This window comes from Erythrolamprus reginae, chromosome 1 (assembly GCF_031021105.1).
Source record: "Erythrolamprus reginae isolate rEryReg1 chromosome 1, rEryReg1.hap1, whole genome shotgun sequence".
Classification (NCBI taxonomy): domain Eukaryota; kingdom Metazoa; phylum Chordata; class Lepidosauria; order Squamata; family Dipsadidae; genus Erythrolamprus; species Erythrolamprus reginae.
Genome location: NC_091950.1, coordinates 406,393,703 through 406,412,924, shown reverse-complemented (window position 1 = coordinate 406,412,924; position 19,222 = coordinate 406,393,703). Strand labels below are relative to the sequence as shown.

General features: G+C 41.0%; 1 protein-coding gene across 1 annotated transcript in view; it reads right to left on the bottom strand.

The window, feature by feature from the left end:
* Window positions 1-234: 234 nt before the first annotated feature.
* GTF2I (general transcription factor IIi) overlaps window positions 235-19,222 on the bottom strand; it is a 98,287-nt gene continuing 79,299 nt past the window's right edge. Inside the window, 10 exon segments of the mRNA XM_070735230.1 lie at window positions 235-1,559; window positions 1,969-2,013; window positions 2,366-2,434; window positions 2,963-2,991; window positions 4,816-4,942; window positions 4,945-4,998; window positions 8,517-8,597; window positions 10,686-10,796; window positions 15,353-15,411; window positions 17,111-17,294. Coding sequence (XP_070591331.1) covers window positions 1,501-1,559; window positions 1,969-2,013; window positions 2,366-2,434; window positions 2,963-2,991; window positions 4,816-4,942; window positions 4,945-4,998; window positions 8,517-8,597; window positions 10,686-10,796; window positions 15,353-15,411; window positions 17,111-17,294 — 818 coding nt within the window. The 3' untranslated portion in view covers window positions 235-1,500.

The window sequence follows — 19,222 nt, the reverse complement described above, 5'->3', positions numbered from 1 at the left end:
GATTCAGTGGCTGTTGAAATCAACAGTTGCAACACCCAATGAAACCTGATCCTACTGTAGAAAATCCACAGGACCTCCTCCTTTGGGGTGGATCTGTGGGAAGAGGGCAGGACAGGTCACAACCACAAGCTTTACTATTTCTGTAAGAAAGAAGCCCAGCCTCAAACTTCCTCCCATATTATGATACGGATCCCACCATCATACTCTTTTTATACGTTCAAATAAAACTGCAGCTCAGAAAACCAGTTTTTTTATTTATTAAAAACATATGAGTTGAGAGATATATCATAGGAAAAAAATTATTTCAAATATACAGATACTATTATCCAATTAGCCATTAAAGGAGAAAGAGAAATTAAACTCGGACAAATTTCAACTCTCACCCCACCTAGTTTAATTTAATTTAAACTGAGCTATGGTGGACATCTTTCTTCAAGGGAAAAAAAAGATCAAAACGCATCTAGGGGCTATTCTACTAGGAGGCAGATTTATTTATTTGCTAATCCCTGCTGATTTTTATTAGCAAAAGCAAAAAAAGTAAGAACCGTGAGCTATGTGCTCGGCCTCTTTTCTCAATTAGGCCTGGGACTTAAGATATCTCTGTTTTGTAACAATTCCCAAGGACCTTTGACCCAAGTAGAGATTTCTATCTAGGAAGGAAGAAAGAAAGAAAGAAAGGAGGAATGGGATAGGTTAGGTTAGGATGTCCCAGAGGTGCTTTTCAAAAGACAACTGGACTTTGTTTTTTGTTTTTTCATTGAAAATGTTTCATTTCTCATCCAAGCAGCTTTTTCAGATAAGAAGCAAAGAAAAGAAAAGAAAACCAAAGTCCAGTTGCCTTTTGAAAGGCACCTGAGGGACAACCGTGACCTGGATGATTGAGAATCTCCATAGACATTAGGACAGGATAGACAGAAGGTACTTTTCTTATACAATTATATTACACAGGCCATAGAGTCATCCCAACAGACTCTTCCCAAGCCTTGACTCTTTTGCTTTTGATTGGAGATCGAGGAGGAAAAAACAAAATGGCAGAGATGGAAGTTAAATAAATTGCTACTAGAAGCCCTATGAAAATAATAGCTATTTTTGCATACTGTACATATTTCATTCAATTTAACTTGGTTCCTGTTAGGTATCTCAAGCCCTCCAGACATGGACTCCAACACCCATCAGCCCCAGCCAGCAAAGCCAACGGGCAGAGAGGATGTCATCCAAATCAAATGGAGGACATTACCTGTGGAAGAATGTTGTAAAGGTTCAGGAGGACTAGAAGTCAAAGAAAGTACAAAAGGAGCACAACTTAAAACACTGTAAGAGGGACTCCGCCAAGTTAAGTGATCTATATAGTTACAGGACCAATATAAATGGAAGTCAGATCATAGATTCTGCATTCACAGCAACAGTTGGGGGTCCATCTCCTATCTAGAAAAGTATCTCAATACCATCCACCACTTTGCTTCATATTATGACTGTCCTTTACACTAATGCAAATCAGGTCTACCACGTTGGATCTGGCTCCTGCTTTATTTGAGTAAGTTCTTCAGTCTGTACTGAATCTGTGGAGACAAAGAATATTTGATTGCTTTTAGACCAACATTAAGGACACTGAAGAACAAGAGACACGGAGGTCTTATATTCTATTTGTCCAAAGATTAACAAATCAGAAGGGCTGCTAAGTTTCCCTGATGCTAATACTGTTAGCTTGATAAACTCGAAGAGTAGCTTTTAAAAAAAGAAAAGCAGCAAATGGGAGATGATTCACAAAAACCACTGAACTTAAGACATGTTGCATTTTAAGGATGGGATACCAACTCACATATGACTTTATGGTCACTGATTCATAATTAGAAAAGTTAGCAAGATTGTTTACAAATGGTGTAAAACAGATTTAACTTTATTTTTAGCTTCATGGACATGACATATATATCCCAATAGCTTTATTCTCATTAGATCACAGATCCTTACCTTCCTCCACAGATACCTGTACTATTTGGTCTGCTTCAACTGGCTCTAGAATAAAATACATACAGATATTTGTGTTAATTCTATATTGGCAGCCAATCTTTATCAATCTGCCTTGTAGATGACTGTAGCTTTGGAATAACGGTTTCCACTCTATACAGAAGTCTCCAAAGCCTCTTTTATAAGAGAAAAGCATCTAAAACTACATCATTCTATTTCCACTACAACACTGCAGTAGAGGATTGGACTATCTCCTCCAAAAATAAATAAAAATTAGAATGCATTGTATTAAGATAACATAATAATAATAATCACATGCAACTTGAAGCCTGATGAGCACAAGCTTCCTTAGAACTCATGCTGGTAATTACAGAGCCATGAATGTAACTGTAACATTTACCTTGTAGCACCTCTTCAGGAACCGGCACAGTGACTGCTGGGACTTCTGCCTCTGTTTTTTCAGTAATTTCTAGAACGAACAGGGTCAGAATCAAACTTTCATCAAACAATGCCCCTCAGAGGTACCTGAAGGTCATTTGTAGAGATTTACTATTATTCAATTTAGGTGTGCATTGTTAAAATGCTTTGGCAGTTCAAACAGGAAAAAACACCACAAAAATGTTGCCCTCTGTATAAAATCTGAGCTTATTAAAATCATTTCCCTTTTCTACAATAACATTTTTTGGATATATTTGAACCACCCACAATTTAGAAGCCAGAGGATTTGCAGAGGATTAGAGATTTTACTAAAATAATATGTAGGTTTGAACTGTAGATGCTGATGCATCCAAAACAAAATGAAAAGCAGCTACAGGTAAATAATTATTGAGATATTTATATTGCTGAACTGCTATGTAATGTACTGTATTGTATCTAGGCAATGATGGATTATTTTTAAAATGAGTAAAACAGCAGAAAAGACCTTCCAAACAGTAATATGAGTTAGTGCAATTAATAAAATTGCTATAAAGATTTATTTTGTTAATTAAATACTTACGGTTGTTCATTACAAGTCCAGGGAATGGTCTGTTGAAAAACAATATAACATTTCAATGCTCAGAAATAAATTATTTAATCCAAATTTTGATGACTTCCAAGAAATATTTTACATGTCTGATTTTAGAACCAATATAAACCCTCTTAATCTTCAAAATATGTGCGTTTTTCTTTTTCTATGTTACTTTAATGCAGGCTTCCTCAACCTGACGCCCTCCAAATATGTCTGACTATAATTTCTTTCATCCCCAGACACCAATCACAGTGTGGATAGTGGTTAGTGTGTTGGGTTAGGAATGTGGAAACCCAGGTTCATATTTCGACTCCGACATAAAATACCTTGGGTGACTTTTAGCCTAACACACCTTATAGGGTTGTTACAAATATAAAATTGAAGGGGGATAATGTAGACAGCCTTGAGCTCCTGGAGGAAAGGCAGGATATAAATGCCAACAAATAGTTGAATTAATGGAATCTAGAAACTTCAAGTGTACTCTACCAATACTATAATTCCTAAACCATTCAGCAAGTCTAATAAGAGATATTCAACATAAACAATACGCAGCCCTAGTTTTATATCTTCACACTCAGTTCAAACTAATAATCATCATCATATTTCTTGATGTATTGAATTCTGTTTAATTTCTTTCACTTTTGGCATATTCCTTTCAATACTTAATACCATACCTGTATTTATCCTTTAAAAAGAAGTATACTTGAATTCCAGAACTTGGTTATCTCCATCCTAAATCACAAGCATTCCAAAAATCCTACTTTTTGTCTCTACCCAAAGCAAACCTCAAGGACAAAACACCTATCTCTGATAATGAAAATATCTCCTCACATCAGTTCTCCTTTGTCTTAAGCAGAGATGAGAAAAGAAGCTGTCAGCCAAATCCTTTTCCAAGATGGATTATATAAAGCCTGATACTACAGTTTGTATGCGCAGAAGCACCCCGGGCAGGTGGGCAGAGCCCTCCACCGCCGGCACTACCAGTTCTTAGAACCGGCCTGAACCAGTACAATCCACTGCTGCATTATACCAAAGAAGAGTTCATCTTCCAATTCTGCACTACTTAAAGTGGATAGAAATTATAGACAATCCTCAACTTATGACCACAATTGGAACTGGAATTTCTACTGCTAAGCAAGGCAATTTTTATTTGTTCCCAATTTTATGATCTTTTTGGCACCGCCGCTAAGCTAAACACTGTAGTTCTTAAATGAATCATATGGTTAGCAAGAGAATCTGGTGTCCCCGTCCCATCCTCCCCAACTGACTTGCTTGTCAGGAGCCTTCTGGGAAGGTCGAAAATGGCAAGAATGTGACCCTGGGATGCTGCAATTGTTCTAAATACATGCCAAACCTCTGAATTTTGATCAGGTCTCTGTGGAGATGCTGCAACAGTCTAAGTCCAAGGAGAGGTTGTAGTTCACTTTTTTTTCAGTGCCATTATAATCTCAAATGGTCACTCAGTAAACACTTGTAAATTGAGGACTACCTGTAGGGCCTAAGAATGTGAAGAGAGTTCTACAGGCAGAAACAGGTCAGAGGCTCAACTCCAGGCCAAGCCTCAATTACGAAGAACCTTCCTTTCCCTGATCTTTCAAAATTTCCTTAGAACTGTTTGACTGTGGTCCATTTCCTAGGCTAATTGCCAATGCAACTCACCACATCCTCTTTCAAGAGTTCTGCAGAAAGCTGGGCTGCTGAGAGCAACAGAGGCTAGAGGAAGACCAGATTGGGCTTTCTTAACACCCTGCCTGTCAACATCCTGATCTACAAGTATCTTTCAACACAGAATTAAAATATCTCAGTTACACGAAATACTGTACTGCTGAAAAGTCACATACCTAATGACAGTAAATTTAATAAACTCCGCAGAATCCAGAATCTTCCTCATGGAACTGATTTCAAGATAGCTGGGAGCTTTAAAAGATACACCAGGGGGCATTCCATCCACCACCACACAGCCAGGTTGACAGTGATTTTTCGGTATGGGACTTTCACAGGGTATCCCATACCAATAGCTTCCCCTACAGAGGAGAAAAGGGAGCTTATCAAAGATAGCAAGTAAACGGTTTCAGAGGTGTTTCTTGAAATGCGTACATATTCCTTGGGAATAAAATGATAAAAATGCATGAGGGAACAAGCAACATATTTGGGATATAACTGCATAGGAGTATTGTGAGAAAAAAAACTTCAAATGCCTATTTTTCTACACAACGAGGAACCAAATATTCCATTAATTACATGTTGATTTGTTCATTCAAAGTACAGTGGAACCCCCGACATAAGAGCTGCTCTACTTAAGAGCAACTCGAGATAAGAGCTGGGAGGGGAGAGATATTTTTGTTCTACTTACAAGCCCACAAATTCGAGATACAAGCGCCAAGGAGCTGTCTCCTGAAGCCAAATGCTAACTTCCGCGTTCGGCTTCAGGAGACAGCTGCGAAGCGGCGCGCGTGTTTTAAAAGGTTGCAGCCGGCCTGGGGGGCTCGGGGGGGGTGCTTGCAGCTTTCTTTCTTGCTCTTTTTTCTTTCTCTCTTTTACCTTCCCTTCCTCTATTTCTTCTTTTCTTTCTCCTTCCCACCTTCTTCCCTCCCTCCCTCCCTTCACTCATTCCTCTTACTCTCCCCTTTCATAAGTTTCCTTGCTTCCTTCCTCTGTTCCTGTCCCTTCCCCCTTTCTTTCTTTCTTTCTTTCTTTCTTTCTTTCTTGCTCTTTTTCTTTCTCTCTTTTACCTTCCCTTCCTCTATTTCTTCTTTTCTTTCTCCTTCCCACCTTCTTCCCTCCCTCCCTCCCTTCACTCATTCCTCTCTTACTCTCCCCTTTCATAAGTTTCCTTGCTTCCTTCCTCTGTTCCTGTCCCTTCCTTCTGTCCCTTCCTTCCTTCCCACCTTCCGTCCATTCATTCACCCCATTCCTCTCTTGATCGCTTAAAGCCGGTCCCCTGGTGCAAAAAGGGTTGGGGACCTCTGTCCTACAGGATTGGGTGGCAGAGAAGTTGAACATATGTAAATTTAAAAGTTTAAGAAAGTTTACAAGTTAAGTGAAAGAAACTTCATTATTCATTTATATGTACATGTACATTTCTTCATTAAAAACATGTCTTTCTGCATAATTTAGACTAACTTTGTGAGTTTTTTGAGGGCTGGAACCAATTAAAATTATTTACATTAATTCCTATGGGGAAAAGTCGTTCGAGATAAGAGCTGCTCGACTTAAGAGCCCAGGTCCGGAACGAATTAAACTCGTATCTCGAGGTACCACTGTAGTTATAGGGTGGCTTTAAAAAAACCTCGCAGCACCTATTCATATTTTTTTTAACATAAATCCTGATAAGATCCATTATGCACACAGCAATTTCATCATAATAAACAGATGTTCTACATTTTTCAACTTCAAGATCAGGAAATGAAAGCAATAATGCCTGCCTATTATTTGCTTCTCAGCAATTATTATTTTTGTTTAGAGGAACAATTGTTTTTAAAAATGTAGTTATGAAAGATCATCATTATGAAAGATCAAAATCTCAAAATGTACTCTTTGTGTCAAACAACACTGTATCTTAATTATACACTGTACACTGAAGGATTTTCTTCTCCTGTTCCAGATATGACTGTCAGATGGAAGTCTTGCCCCGTTTGGCATGGCCAATGGCTGCTAAGGAAATGGTTCCCCATCTTGGGAAATCCTTCCCAAACTGTTTTTTTCCTGGTGCTTCTTTCTTAACCCCAAATTTATTCCTTTTTATTCACTAAAGCCTTTAATCTTCATTTTCTATTTGTACTGTGATAATATCTCTACTGGAGTTTTGTGGCTCTTTTTGGATTGTTATTCTATAAGGCCGGGGATAGGATTTCCCTTAAGAACTAAGAAAACTTAGCTACAGACTTACAATTATTTTGATACTAGTGTTTCAGCTTTACTTTTGTTTTCCAAAATGTTAAAAGTATCCAAGTCAATAATAGAACAAATTGGGATGGGGAGATCATTGCAAAAGAGAGCAAGAATCCTGAGCTGCCACAGGAGCAGCAGGTGCTTCCTGGTGGGTAGCTCTGGCTCTGGAGATATGATTCATTATAGGGGGAGAGACATGAGCAAGTGCAGCTTAAATGTTTGGGCCTTGAACTAGATGGCAACTGGCTGTGAACACCAGTTTTGTGAAGGGAAGAGAGTCTGACCCTCTAAGTGAATTTTCCTTTTAAACTATGTGTTTGCGTGTGTTGTTCTTACTTATTCTAACATTAAGTTAAAAACTGAATGTTATAATTTCTAGCCGCTTAGAAGAAAATTATGTTACTACTGCACACAGTTCCTCATAGATGCATCAAGCAATCCTTGATGCCTCCCATCCCAGTCAATGTTTTATCTGTAGTTTCATTGTCATCCTCCATCTCATCAGTAAATGTCTAGAGATTCTCAGTCATCCAGGTCATGGTTGTCCCAAAAGTGATTTTTCAAGAGGCAACAGGACTTTCTGGTTTTCTTTAAAGATGTTTTGCTTTTCATCCAAGAAGCTGAAGAAGCTTCTTGGATGAGAAGTGAAACATCTTCAAAGAAAAACACAGAAATCCCACTGCCTTTTAAAAAAGCACCTTTGGGACATTTTATCAGTAGTTTCAAGCACAGACCTATCTGCCATTTTGTGTAGTGATTTTGATAAGAAATTCATCTAATCCCACATAAATCTGCCTAGCCCATTCTAAAAACGATTGCTACTATAACTAGGAGAGGCTTGCTGAAGGAAACTACAGTGATCCCCCGGGTATTGCGATCCCGATCATTGCGAAATGGCTATATGGCGATTTTGCAACCCGGAAGTAAAAACACCATCTGCGCATGCGCGCCCTTTTTTCTATGGGCACGCATGCGTAGATGGCGCCGGGCAGATCAGCTGCTGGGCGGCTTCCCTAGGTCTTTCCCCTCTTGCTGGCGGGAGGGCGAGCGGCGGGCATCAGCGAGGAGTTTCCCCACCGCCCCCGCAAACTTGTCCGCCGCCTGCCTGCCCCGCGCGCCCGCCCTTCGCCCGCCCACGCCGTTCATTCTCGCTGCTTCCCAGCTGAGTCCTGAAGCGAATTGGCTTCAGGACTCAGCTGGGAAGCGGGCAGCGAGCGAACGGCGTGGGCGGGCGAAGGGCGGGCGAGCGGCAGCAAGGAGTTTGCATGGGTGGTGGGGGAAACCCCAGCGCCGCTTCCCAGCTGAGTCCCCTTCCCAGGAACCCCAATCTTCGGCTCCTTGCTAGCGCAGATGGTGTTTTTACTTCCGCAGCGCTACTTCGCGAAAAACCGATCATTGCGGGGGGGTCCTGGAACGGAACCCTCGCAATGATCGGGGGATCACTGTATTCTTTACCACAGAGCATGTGCTTTTCCATTCATATGGACATGGATCCACAGCTTAAAAGAAAACACAATAACTAAGTTCTTTGTTTATACATCTCCACTTTGTTTGAACTTCAAAGATTGTTTTGCTGTTTCAGCAAAATAATGTATTCAAAGGCTGAGAAGGCAATCATTTTGATTTTCTGAAGAGGAAATGCATACATTACCGAATTTTCGACTGAAGAGATCATTTACTTGCTCTCTCAGCTGCCGGGCCTTCTCTACTTTGGAGGTTCTCTCATCGTCATCTGCAAAATGTAAAGATGCAAGTACCGTATTTATATGGTTTTTAAAATGGTTTTTAAAGATTTAAGGCAACCTAATAATCTGTTTAGGGGAACTACTTGGGTTGTTCTATCTCCTGGTAGTGGATGGTGCTTTAATCCTGACCCAGCTGATTTGCTCTTTGGGGCTTGAAGAAATGGAGAGAAGGAAGACCAGAAACACAGTACATATCCTCTTCACTGCTCAACTATGAGTGACTGGTTTTTTGTCCAGGGCCACTAATTTGTAACCCCCTAAAAGATACCCCAAAAGGAATTCATTTTTTGTTTCTTTGTTTCATATGACTGGATTCCAAATCAGTTCCTGAAGACATTGTAGTTGAGCAAATCTTTAACTACAGACAATGCAAACTGTGGATAAGTAAAATGAGAAGCAGCAGCCTTGAATTTCTAGTAGGTGCACAGGAAAAGAGGAAAATGGAATTCTTAGCCCATGCAAGGCAACCCTTGTGCAGGCATACGGTGCTACATTCTGGGTCACAGCACACCGACTTGTAGTCCCCCAAGAATCCCCAAGGTGCAGTTGGAAAGCACTGAAAATTACTGCCAGATGCCCTGCCGTTTAGCACTGGAAATCAGAGCAAACAAGGAAGCTTAAGCCTTAAGTATCCTTATAACAATGAAAACACAACAAAGCTGCCCTCAATGGGAAAACAAAACATGTCAACCTTTAATTTCCAACCAATCCCTGACTTCATACATATACCGATACCTAATGCCCAAAATCAAAATCAAAACTCTTCTCCTAAAGTTTGCCTGCAGACAGTGTGTTCCAATGGGCACTGAACTGGGCATCTAAACTGGATCGGTTTTTACTCTCTCTGTCACCTGTGCCAATTTTTTCATCTTTTGCACACAGCTGCACCCAAAACAGAAGAGGCTGTCACCTGTTCAGATTCAGCTTCTGCCACAAATGTTTCCTATGCAAGGCAGCTTTCTAACACAACACAGCATAGAGGTGTAAGGAACATTTGCTGGCAGAATGTGGGGCTCATCAAGAAGTCAACAAAGGTAGTGTAAACCGTTGTAACCCAGCACAGCTTTAGTTACATATAGGAAATGTTTGCGAAAGAAGGTGGGTCTGAAAAGGAAACAGCAGGAGAGTGAACCACTTCTGCTTCGGCTGGAAAAGGTAAAAGGTTAGTGTGGGGAATGGGAATAGAAGACAGCTGAGTGAATGAATGATTACTGGTTGCTTGCCGCTGGAGAACTGGGGCAATAAGGTAATGGGGTGAATGAATGCTTGCTGGCACTTGCTGAGGAATGGCGGGGGGGGGGGGAATAGGCAGCTGGGGAGTGGGTGCATCAAATTTTAATCACATGACCAAGGGGGCACTGCAATGGCTTTAATTTCGGCCATGTGTTGAAAGTCCATTTTTTGCAAGTACACTGGTACCACCTCTACTTAAGAACGCCTCTACTTACAGACTTTTCTAGCTAAGAAACGGGTGATCAAGATTTTTTTGCCTCTTATCAAGAACCATTTTCTACTTACAAACCTGAGCCTCAGAAACTGTAACCGGAAAAAGCAGGGAGAAGCCTCCGTGGGGTCGCTCTAGGAATCTCCTGGGAGGAAACAGGGCCAGAAAAGGCGGGGAGAAGCCTCCATGGGGGCTCTCTAAGAATCTCCTGGGAGGAAACAGGGCTTCCACCCTCCCTGTGCTTTCCCCAATTGCACACATTATTTGCTTTTACATTGATTCCTGTGGGAAAAATTGCTTCTTCTTACAAACTTTTCTACTTGAGAACCTGGTCACGGAACAAATTAAGTTCGTAAGTAGAGGTACCACTGTACCAATATAAAAAAGGAGAGCCAAAGTAAACTATTGATAGCAGCTGATTCTGTTTGAGTCCCCACTGGCTCATGGTCTATTTTATATTGAATTATATTTTATATTGAAAGGAAAATAATGTTCTAAGTACTATTTATTGCCCTTGCCTTTTAAAAAAAAAAAAGTGATGGAGTTTTTGAGTTAAAACAAAAATGCAAATTTAAAAAGTGTTACTCAAGAGCTTTTAAAACCTCTCAGTTATAGGAAGTGGGCAGAGTACCTGGTATTGTCACCTGAATGATGTTAAGGTCTTCTACGCCAGCAGCTGTGTTCACCACTGAGTCAGACACACTTACAGCATTTATCACAGTATTACACAAGCTGGTTCTTCCTTAGAAAAGATGCAGAAGCAAAACATTAACTCAAAACCTCTCAAATATACCCAATTCTCATTTTTAATAATGGAACTGCACTACAATAATGATTAAAGAATAAATTAGATAGAAACCGACTATGCAAGAATTAGATTGCAATTAATATGATTCTAATATTATTTGATTAATATGATTCCTAATACGATTTGATTGCTTCTTTGTATCTGGACTATCATTAAGTGTTGTACCTAAGATTCTTGACAAACTTATCTTTTCTTTTATGTACACTGAGAGCATATGCACCAAAGACAAATTCCTTGTGTGTCCAATCCCATTTGGCCAATAAAATTCTATTCTATTCTATTCCATGAAAGATGACAGCTGTAGCTAGAACCAGATTAAAACTTGTTTCTTCTACAAAAGGGTAAAAGTGATGCAGAAAATCTGCAGCTTTTGAATTTTAAAAGCACTAGAAAGAAAATATAGACCAGCATACAGAATGGCAGCTATAGATCTGGATAAATAATTAAGGAAGCAAAATGTCAGTTAAACCACATCTGATATTGAAGCTATTTCCTTGTAGATGTAGATCCATTTTGAATCAAGAATCTCACTAAAACATTACTGGTCAGCTTTGATGTGCAATGCCTACTCCCAGTTTTCATGCTGGTCTCCTGAAATTTTGCATGGAGAGAACACCGTGATATATAAGAAAGTGGGATATTACTGAATGTATTATTTTTATTGTGAGAACTCAGTATCAAATGTGGGAACCTCTCACATGATATAGAAGTAGACCTCACTTAACCACCATTCATTCAGTGAGCATTTGAAGTTACAGCAGTATTGAACAAATGGTAGTGATGTCCCAAAGTCACATAATCAAAATTCAAGTGCTTGCATTTACACTCTCTCTGTACTGTGCCATCTCTATGGTCCTAGGCTCTGCTAGACCTGCTGCCTCTCAGTTAACCTTTACAAACTTCTTCTTTCCATCTTCAAGAGGCAGCTCTTAGCCACACCAAGCCTTCTTTCTGAGACCATGTGCAGATTTGTCCAAATCACGTGCAGCCTCCCAAAATTTCATGAAAAAGAGACATACAATTTGGACAAGGCAACACGGGGCCTTGGGAAGAAGGTCGGATACAGGCAGTAGTACCTTGGCAGAAATGGAGACAGAAAGTTGGGTGTGGGACTCGGAGGCTGTCCCTTACTTTACCAAAAGTCATGGCTAGGAGAGACAGAGTTGCCTTCCTCCAGGTCCTGTCGACTAAGCAATGCAGGTTGGCAGGACCACGGGGGAGGGCTTTCTTGGTGGCTGCCCCAGCTCTATGGAACCAACTACCGCCCGATGTCCATATTGCTCCCACCCTGCTGGCCTTTCGTAATGCCATGAAGACCTGGCTCTGCCGGCATGCCTGGGGGCCATAAATTTACATCTTTGATGGCCAACTGTATGAATGGTGTGTTTGTATATGATTGTGACTGTCCTTTTTATAATAGTTTTTTTATGGGGTTATAGTTTTAGATAATGTTTTAGTCTTAGATAATGTTCGCCTTCCTTCTATCGTTTTGTATCTATTTACAGTGGTACCTCGGTTCTCGACCATAATCCGTTCCAAAAGTGTGGTCGAGAACCGATTTGGTCGAGAACCGAAACAACAAGAAATAAACTGCAGCCGTTTAGGCAACGCGCGAGCGATCCGCCCTCCCCCTTTATTCCTGACTCCCGAAGAGGCAGACAGGCATCCGCAAATACAATTTACATACCTTTGTGACTGCATTGTGATGGCATACGGGAATGGATGTGGAGGGAGGAGGGGATTGTTATTCTTTTGAAGGGGATTCCCTTTCCATAGAAACAGGGGGTTAACTTCCCTTCGGGTGTTTTTTCTGTTTTTTGTCTTTTTTGCTCAGGAGAATCTGGCTCTGCAGTTGCCTGTCTCTTTTCATTATGGAAGAACTTGTCAATTGTTATTTGTTTTTGTCTTGTTAGTAAAATTTTTCTGAAAGTGGACATAACACTATCATTAAAAATGTTCACTGCTCTATTTGCTAGGACTTTATCAGGGTGATGTTTTTCAGCAAAATTTGCTATTTCTGCCCATTTAGCACACATTTCATGAATTAAGCCACTTGAAACATTTTCCCTTCTCTCCTCCTCCTCAGAAGATATTTCTTTGACCATATCCTTCTGCTGCTGTTGTTGTAGATGCATCAATTCCTCTGTGGTTAACTCGGCAGCATGACCTTCCACAAGTTCATTGACGTCCTCTTGTTGAATGTCAAGCCCCATGCTCTTTCCCATGGTCACAATATCATCAATCACAGCAACATCGTCATCAATGACAGGAGCTGGGTCAGGTTCCAAATCCTCAGTGTTCCTTTCTGGTACACATTCTGGCCAAAGTTTTCGCCATGCCGAATTCAATGTGCGATGAGTGACATTACTCCAAGCAGTGTCAATTAAATTCACACAATTCAGGATGTTGAAGTGTTTTTTCCAAAATTCCCTCAGAGTTAGCTGTGTGTCATTTGTCACTTCAAAGCACTTCCGGAAGAGTGCCTTTGTGTACAGTTTCTTAAAATTACATATGACCTGTTGGTCCATTGGTTGAAGAATAGGCGTTGTATTCGGGGGTAAAAATTTCACCTTGATGAAGCTATAGTCATCAACTAGATCTTCCTCTAAAGCAGGGGGGTGAGCAGGGGCATTGTCCATCACCAAAAGGCATTTCAAAGGCATTTTTTTTTCTGTTAGGTATTCTTTCACTCGAGGGGCAAAAACTTCACGCACCCACTCTGTGAAGAATTGTCGGGTAACCCAAGCTCTTGTGTTTGACCGCCACATCACACCCAATTTACTTTTCATTACATTGTGCCTTTTAAAGGGCCGGGGGTTGTCGGAATGATAAACAAGCAAGGGTTTAACCTTGCAATCACCATTTGCATTTGCACAAAACAAAAGAGTGAGCCTGTCTTTCATAGGCTTGTGCCCTGGCAGTGATTTTTCCTCTTTTGTTATGTATGTATTGGCTGGCATTTTTTTCCAAAATAATCCAGTTTCATCACAGTTGAACACTTGCTCAGGAGCAAACCCTTCTGCACTTACATAATCTCTAAATTCTTTGACAAACTCATCAGCTGCCTTCCGGTTTGAACTAGCCGCCTCCCCATGCCTAGTTACATGATGTATGCCACTTCGCTTTCGAAATTTATCAAACCAACCCCTGCTGGCTTTAAAGATAAAAGCGCCTTCAGTACTTGGAGCAGGACTTTGTTTCTCAAGATCATTGTGTATTTGTAGCGCTTTCTCACAAATACAAGCTTCATTGATACTGTCACCTGCTAACTCTTTTTCTTTAATGTATATAAGGAGCAGCTTCTCCATTTCCTCCATTACCTGAGGCCTTTGCTTGCTTAACAATGTAACGCCTTTTGCAACATCAGCAGCCTTTAAAGCTTCTTTGTTCTTCAGAAATGTTGAGATAGTTGATTTGGGCATGCCATACTTGACAGCGAGATCTGAGACACGTGTGCCCTTTTCAAATTGGGCAATAATTTCTTTTTTTAGTTCAATCGTTGTCCTCAGAGTTTTTCTCTTTCCTTGACGTGCACTATCAGTACTGCTTTTCTTTGGACCCATGTCTAAGTGTCCAATAAGTATAATAGGCAAAATACAGTAAGTGAAAAATAGACAAAAATAGGCAAAACGCTTCCTCTGACACTCCCTCCAATCACACACCCTTTGATCACACTCCCTCCGATCACAGATGTCAAAGAGTCCAATAAGTATACAGTAGTAGTCCAACACAGTAAGTATAATAGGCAAAGTACAGTACTGTAAGTGGAAAATAGGCAAAACGCTTCCTCCGACACTCCCTCTGATCACACACCCTCCGATCACACTCCCTCCGAGCACACACACCCCGAGCACAGCTTGACTCCTAATGATGATGCAGGCAAGACGCGCCGTTCCCTGCTGAACGAAAGCCATTCGGCTGGGCTCGGCTGGGCTGTTTGAATTCCGAAGCTTTGTTCGAATTGCAGGGCAAAAGTTTTTCGATTTTCCTGGTTGAAAACCGATTTGTTCGAACTGAGAAGCGTTCGAAAACCGAGGTACCACTGTATATTATATTTATATTATTGTTGTAAGGCGCCTTGAGTCCTTTGGGATTGGGCGTCATAGAAATTGAATGAATGAATAAATAAATAAATAAACAAACAAATAAACAAATAAACTGGGAGAGGCTTAGATTGGGGTGATTCTTTGCCTTGATTAATGATGACAATAGGGACTGCTGGACTGTTTTTACTAAGTGATGTGGTCACCTAATATGCTCTAACCAGTCACTTAAGGAAATTCTAGTCCCAATTACCATTGTAACTTGTAACTACCTGGGATTGGAAACAGACTGGCCCAAACTCTCTAGCAAATTTTAGAAACTCTTCCAAAAACTGTAGATGTATTTATGTCACTCTTTAAGAGAACCCAATTTCTGAGAAGAAACAACATAGCTATGACCTTTTGATGCAAGAGAATTACCGCCAAAGCAGAAGAAATGAAACTCACTTTGAGGATTTGGAATAGCAGTAGCATTTTCTTTAATTGCCGCCTCAAACATTTCTGGCCTGCCGAGAAACACAGTTAAAATTTGGCATAAGAAAAAAAAGAAGTAAAATCAAGAAGCAGGGGAAAAGAAATTACAAACAGCTCAATGTAAGTGTCACAAGGGTGGAATACTAAATTTTATTGCAGTGTAGCAAGGATAATTATTGCCTCAACATATTCATTCCTGTTTCTTTTCCTGTCCCATTTGCAGAATTTCAGAAATGCCAGGTATCCCTTGAGCCAAAGATTAAAGCAAAACTCAGGAAACACTTCAGCTGCTCTACGAGCATCCTAAACTGAGGCTTTCATTGCAATTTCACCCAAATGCTATGCATAGAGGCAATTTGTGTTGTGTTACAAAAACAGAAATTGAATTCCTAATGATATTATAGCAAGAAGTATCTAGAAAGGGATTCCCCTCCCCCCCCAAAGGGAGGGGGGCTAAAATGACAAGCTAAAGAAATAAAAACAGATTAGACAAAAAGTTTCACGTCATCTCATTTTTCTCCAATTTGAAGCCCATGATAAGTTGGAATTCCCCCAACTGAAGCCCCACAGACAACTGTATTGTGGACTGGAATCCAACACATTTGGAATCTCCAGGATGTGGAAGAATGCACAAAGAATGCTTTCTAGTATGCTTGGGGCTGGCTCTTTGCCTGCAATGCCTGGAGGGGGGCATCCGAGCTTCTCCCCTCCCCTTCCCCCCTGACTCCTTTCTTTCCTCAATCCCTTGGGTTTTCTATTCAGCAACCTTCCTTTCCCTTCCTCTTCTCCTCACTCTTATATATCCCTTTGGGTTTAACTTAATATTAGGGTGTATGGTTTTTGTTATTTTTCAGACAGCTTTTTGATGTGTCAGTTGCCCTGACGTTGTGGTTTTAATTGTGCCCAATTATTCCTCTGCTAGGTTCACACAGAGATACTGTGAGAGTTTTATGACAGAGAAACAATGCTAATCTAAGTGCTGCATTTGTTTCTTGCTTCTCTTCTGTTTTCTGAAAGAAAACAGCGCAGTTGGAGTGGGGAATGAAGTGGATGCTCTATTGGCCTTTAGTTGGTTTTCCTTGCTAGATTATGGATAAGAGGGCCAAAAAAATCAGCAGAGGAGGGGAAAAAAAAACCCTAGTGGCAATCTAGGGATTTTATTATTTTCCAAGCTGACCCCTGAGTTAGGGGTGCAAGGTTCTACAAATCTGGCAAGTTTAAAGCTTGTGGACTTCAACTCCCATTTCTGAACTAGCATGACTGATGGAGGAATTCTGGGAGTTGAAGTCCACTAGCCTTAAAGCTGTCAAGTTTGAAGACCCCTGAGTTAGGGGTTAGGAGTGCAAGGGTCTTTAAACCTGGAAATTTTTTGACTCTTGGACTTTAACATCCATTTCTGAGCTTACATGACTGGAGGAGGAATTCTGGGAGTTGAAGTGCACAAGTCCTGAAGTTGTCAAGTTTGAAGTTTATAAAAAGTGTACATGGTTTTAAAAAGTATTCTGCTACACTGGTATTTTATTAAACAATATAATACTACACCATTTGTTTCAGAATACTTTTTTTCTTGTTTTCCTCCTCTAAAATCTAGGTGCGTCTTATACATCAGTGCGTCTTATACACCGAAAAATATGGTATTTAAGAAATCCTTTAACTAACTAATCTGAATCTCATCTTTACTTGACTTTTGTAGAAAGGCCACTCACGTGGTATGCATTACATCTGGCTTACTTTTTAATGATAAATTTTATCTTAGCTTTGTTTCGGAGGATTTTTTCCAATCTTGGAATACCAAAAGTAGATGGGCGACGGAATGGCACTCCCTCAGGAAGGCCTTCAACGTAAAAATCTTCAGGATAAGATTCAAAAAGCGCAAAAGGAACTTTAACAGGTTCTGTCAGTCCAAGAGCTTCCCCTAGAATAAAATGATAAGTGTGAGTGATTTGGGGTTTTTTAAATTTTTCTCACAAACTCCATCCATACGTCAATATACACATACCTTAAAATAATCAATGATATACATATACATATATTTTAAGTCGCCCCAAGTCCTCAGAGAGGGGTGACATGCAAACCCAATAATTAAATAAATAAAAATCAGTCAATCATGAATCAATATCTTATTTTGTACCAATTTTCTATTCCTTTTATTCAGTCTGTCTTCTGCATTCCCCATCTCCACCTTTCTCACCTCTTCCTACTTTCGTACTCCCTTTCTCCTCCTTTTCCTTCCCTCCTTCCTTCCATCCATCCATCTTCTCTTCCTCTTCTACTTTCTTCCACTTCTTTTCTGTCCTCTCCTCTCTTCTACACTCTTCACTTCCTACTTCATCTTCCTCCCTCTTTTAAACCTTCTTCTGAGTGCTTCTCCTCCTTACTCATATCATACTTGAAAGATTGATATTTTCTTCGCCACTGTTGATCCAACAGTGTCCCCTCCCTAAAATGATTATTATTATTGCTTTATATCATTCTGTATTTAAATACCCCAACCTAGTACCTATTATGAGTATGTGCTATTTCCCTAATGCTACATCCAATTAAAAAATCTAGTTTTGTCATTTGAGAACATCATCAATTAGTTTCAAATAATTATATTGAATTAATTGCTGTAGCTTATCAGCCAATTATTGTTTACCTACTTCTTAAATGTGAGCTAATGCTTCCTCCTCTTCCTTGAAATCTTACTCGTCCTTCATTTTTTAACTCCAATTTTTTTCATAATTAATTGCCCCATAGAAATCCACATTCAATTTATTTATTAATTATTTATTAATTGGATTTCTAGGCCGCCCCTCTTCGAAGACTCGGGACGACTTACAACATATAATAAAAAACAATAAAATACAATGGCAAATCCAATTAACTAAATAACTAACCTAAAATCCCTAATATTTTAAAAATCAATTGTACACATTGAGACCTCATCCATATATAACATTCATCGGCCGAGGGCCTAAGATCTAATTGGCCCAAGCCTGGTGACATGAGTCTTAAGATTCTTACAGAAGGCGAGGAGAATGGGGGCAATGCCAATCTCTGGGGGGAGCTGATTCCAGAGGGCCGGAGCTAGTTCAATTTTATTTTCGGAGCTGGTTCAATTTTATTTTCTACATCACCAAATCCATTTTGTTCAGGCAAAATGGGGAGAATGGGGGCAATGCCAATCTCTGGGGGGAGCTGATTCCAGAGGGCCGGAGCTACCGTGTTTCCCCGATAGTAAGACCCCCCCGATTGTAAGACATATGGGGGGTTTCAGGGGGGTCGGCTAATATAAGCCATACCCCGAAAGTAAGACATATGTCTTACTTTCGGGGAAACACGGTACTAAAAGCGAGGGAGGCGTCGGAGCAGTTCGCAGCCCCAGTTCCAGCGCCTCGGCCTGCTCACCCGGCCTCTTGCCCGGCGGGGAGAGCAAAGGCGGCGGCGGGAGTGGCGGAGGCGAGGCGGAGAAGAAAGAAGCGGCGGATAGCTGGCGAGGCGCCGGCTAGAGGGCTGGACCCCGCCGCTTTGCCGCCGCTCCCGCCGCCGGCTTTGCTGGAGTCGAGCGCCACCTCCTTCCTCTCACCCCCAGTCCAGCGAGAACGAGAGCACCTTCACAGCCCCTCACTCAAGCACACAGCCAGGCTGGGCCAGGGCGCCCTCAGGCTTCTTGGCGCAGGATCCCAAGCCGGCGCGTAAAAGCCAAGAGGTCCGAGGGGAACATGAGGGTGGGTGACGGGGGAGAGAGAGAGAGAGAATCTTCCCTCTTCCCAGCTGGCCGCATTCCCCCGGAGCCTTCCCGACGCCGTGTTGCTCGCTGCTGCCGCTGCCGCGGCCGTTGCTGCAAACAGACACCGCGCC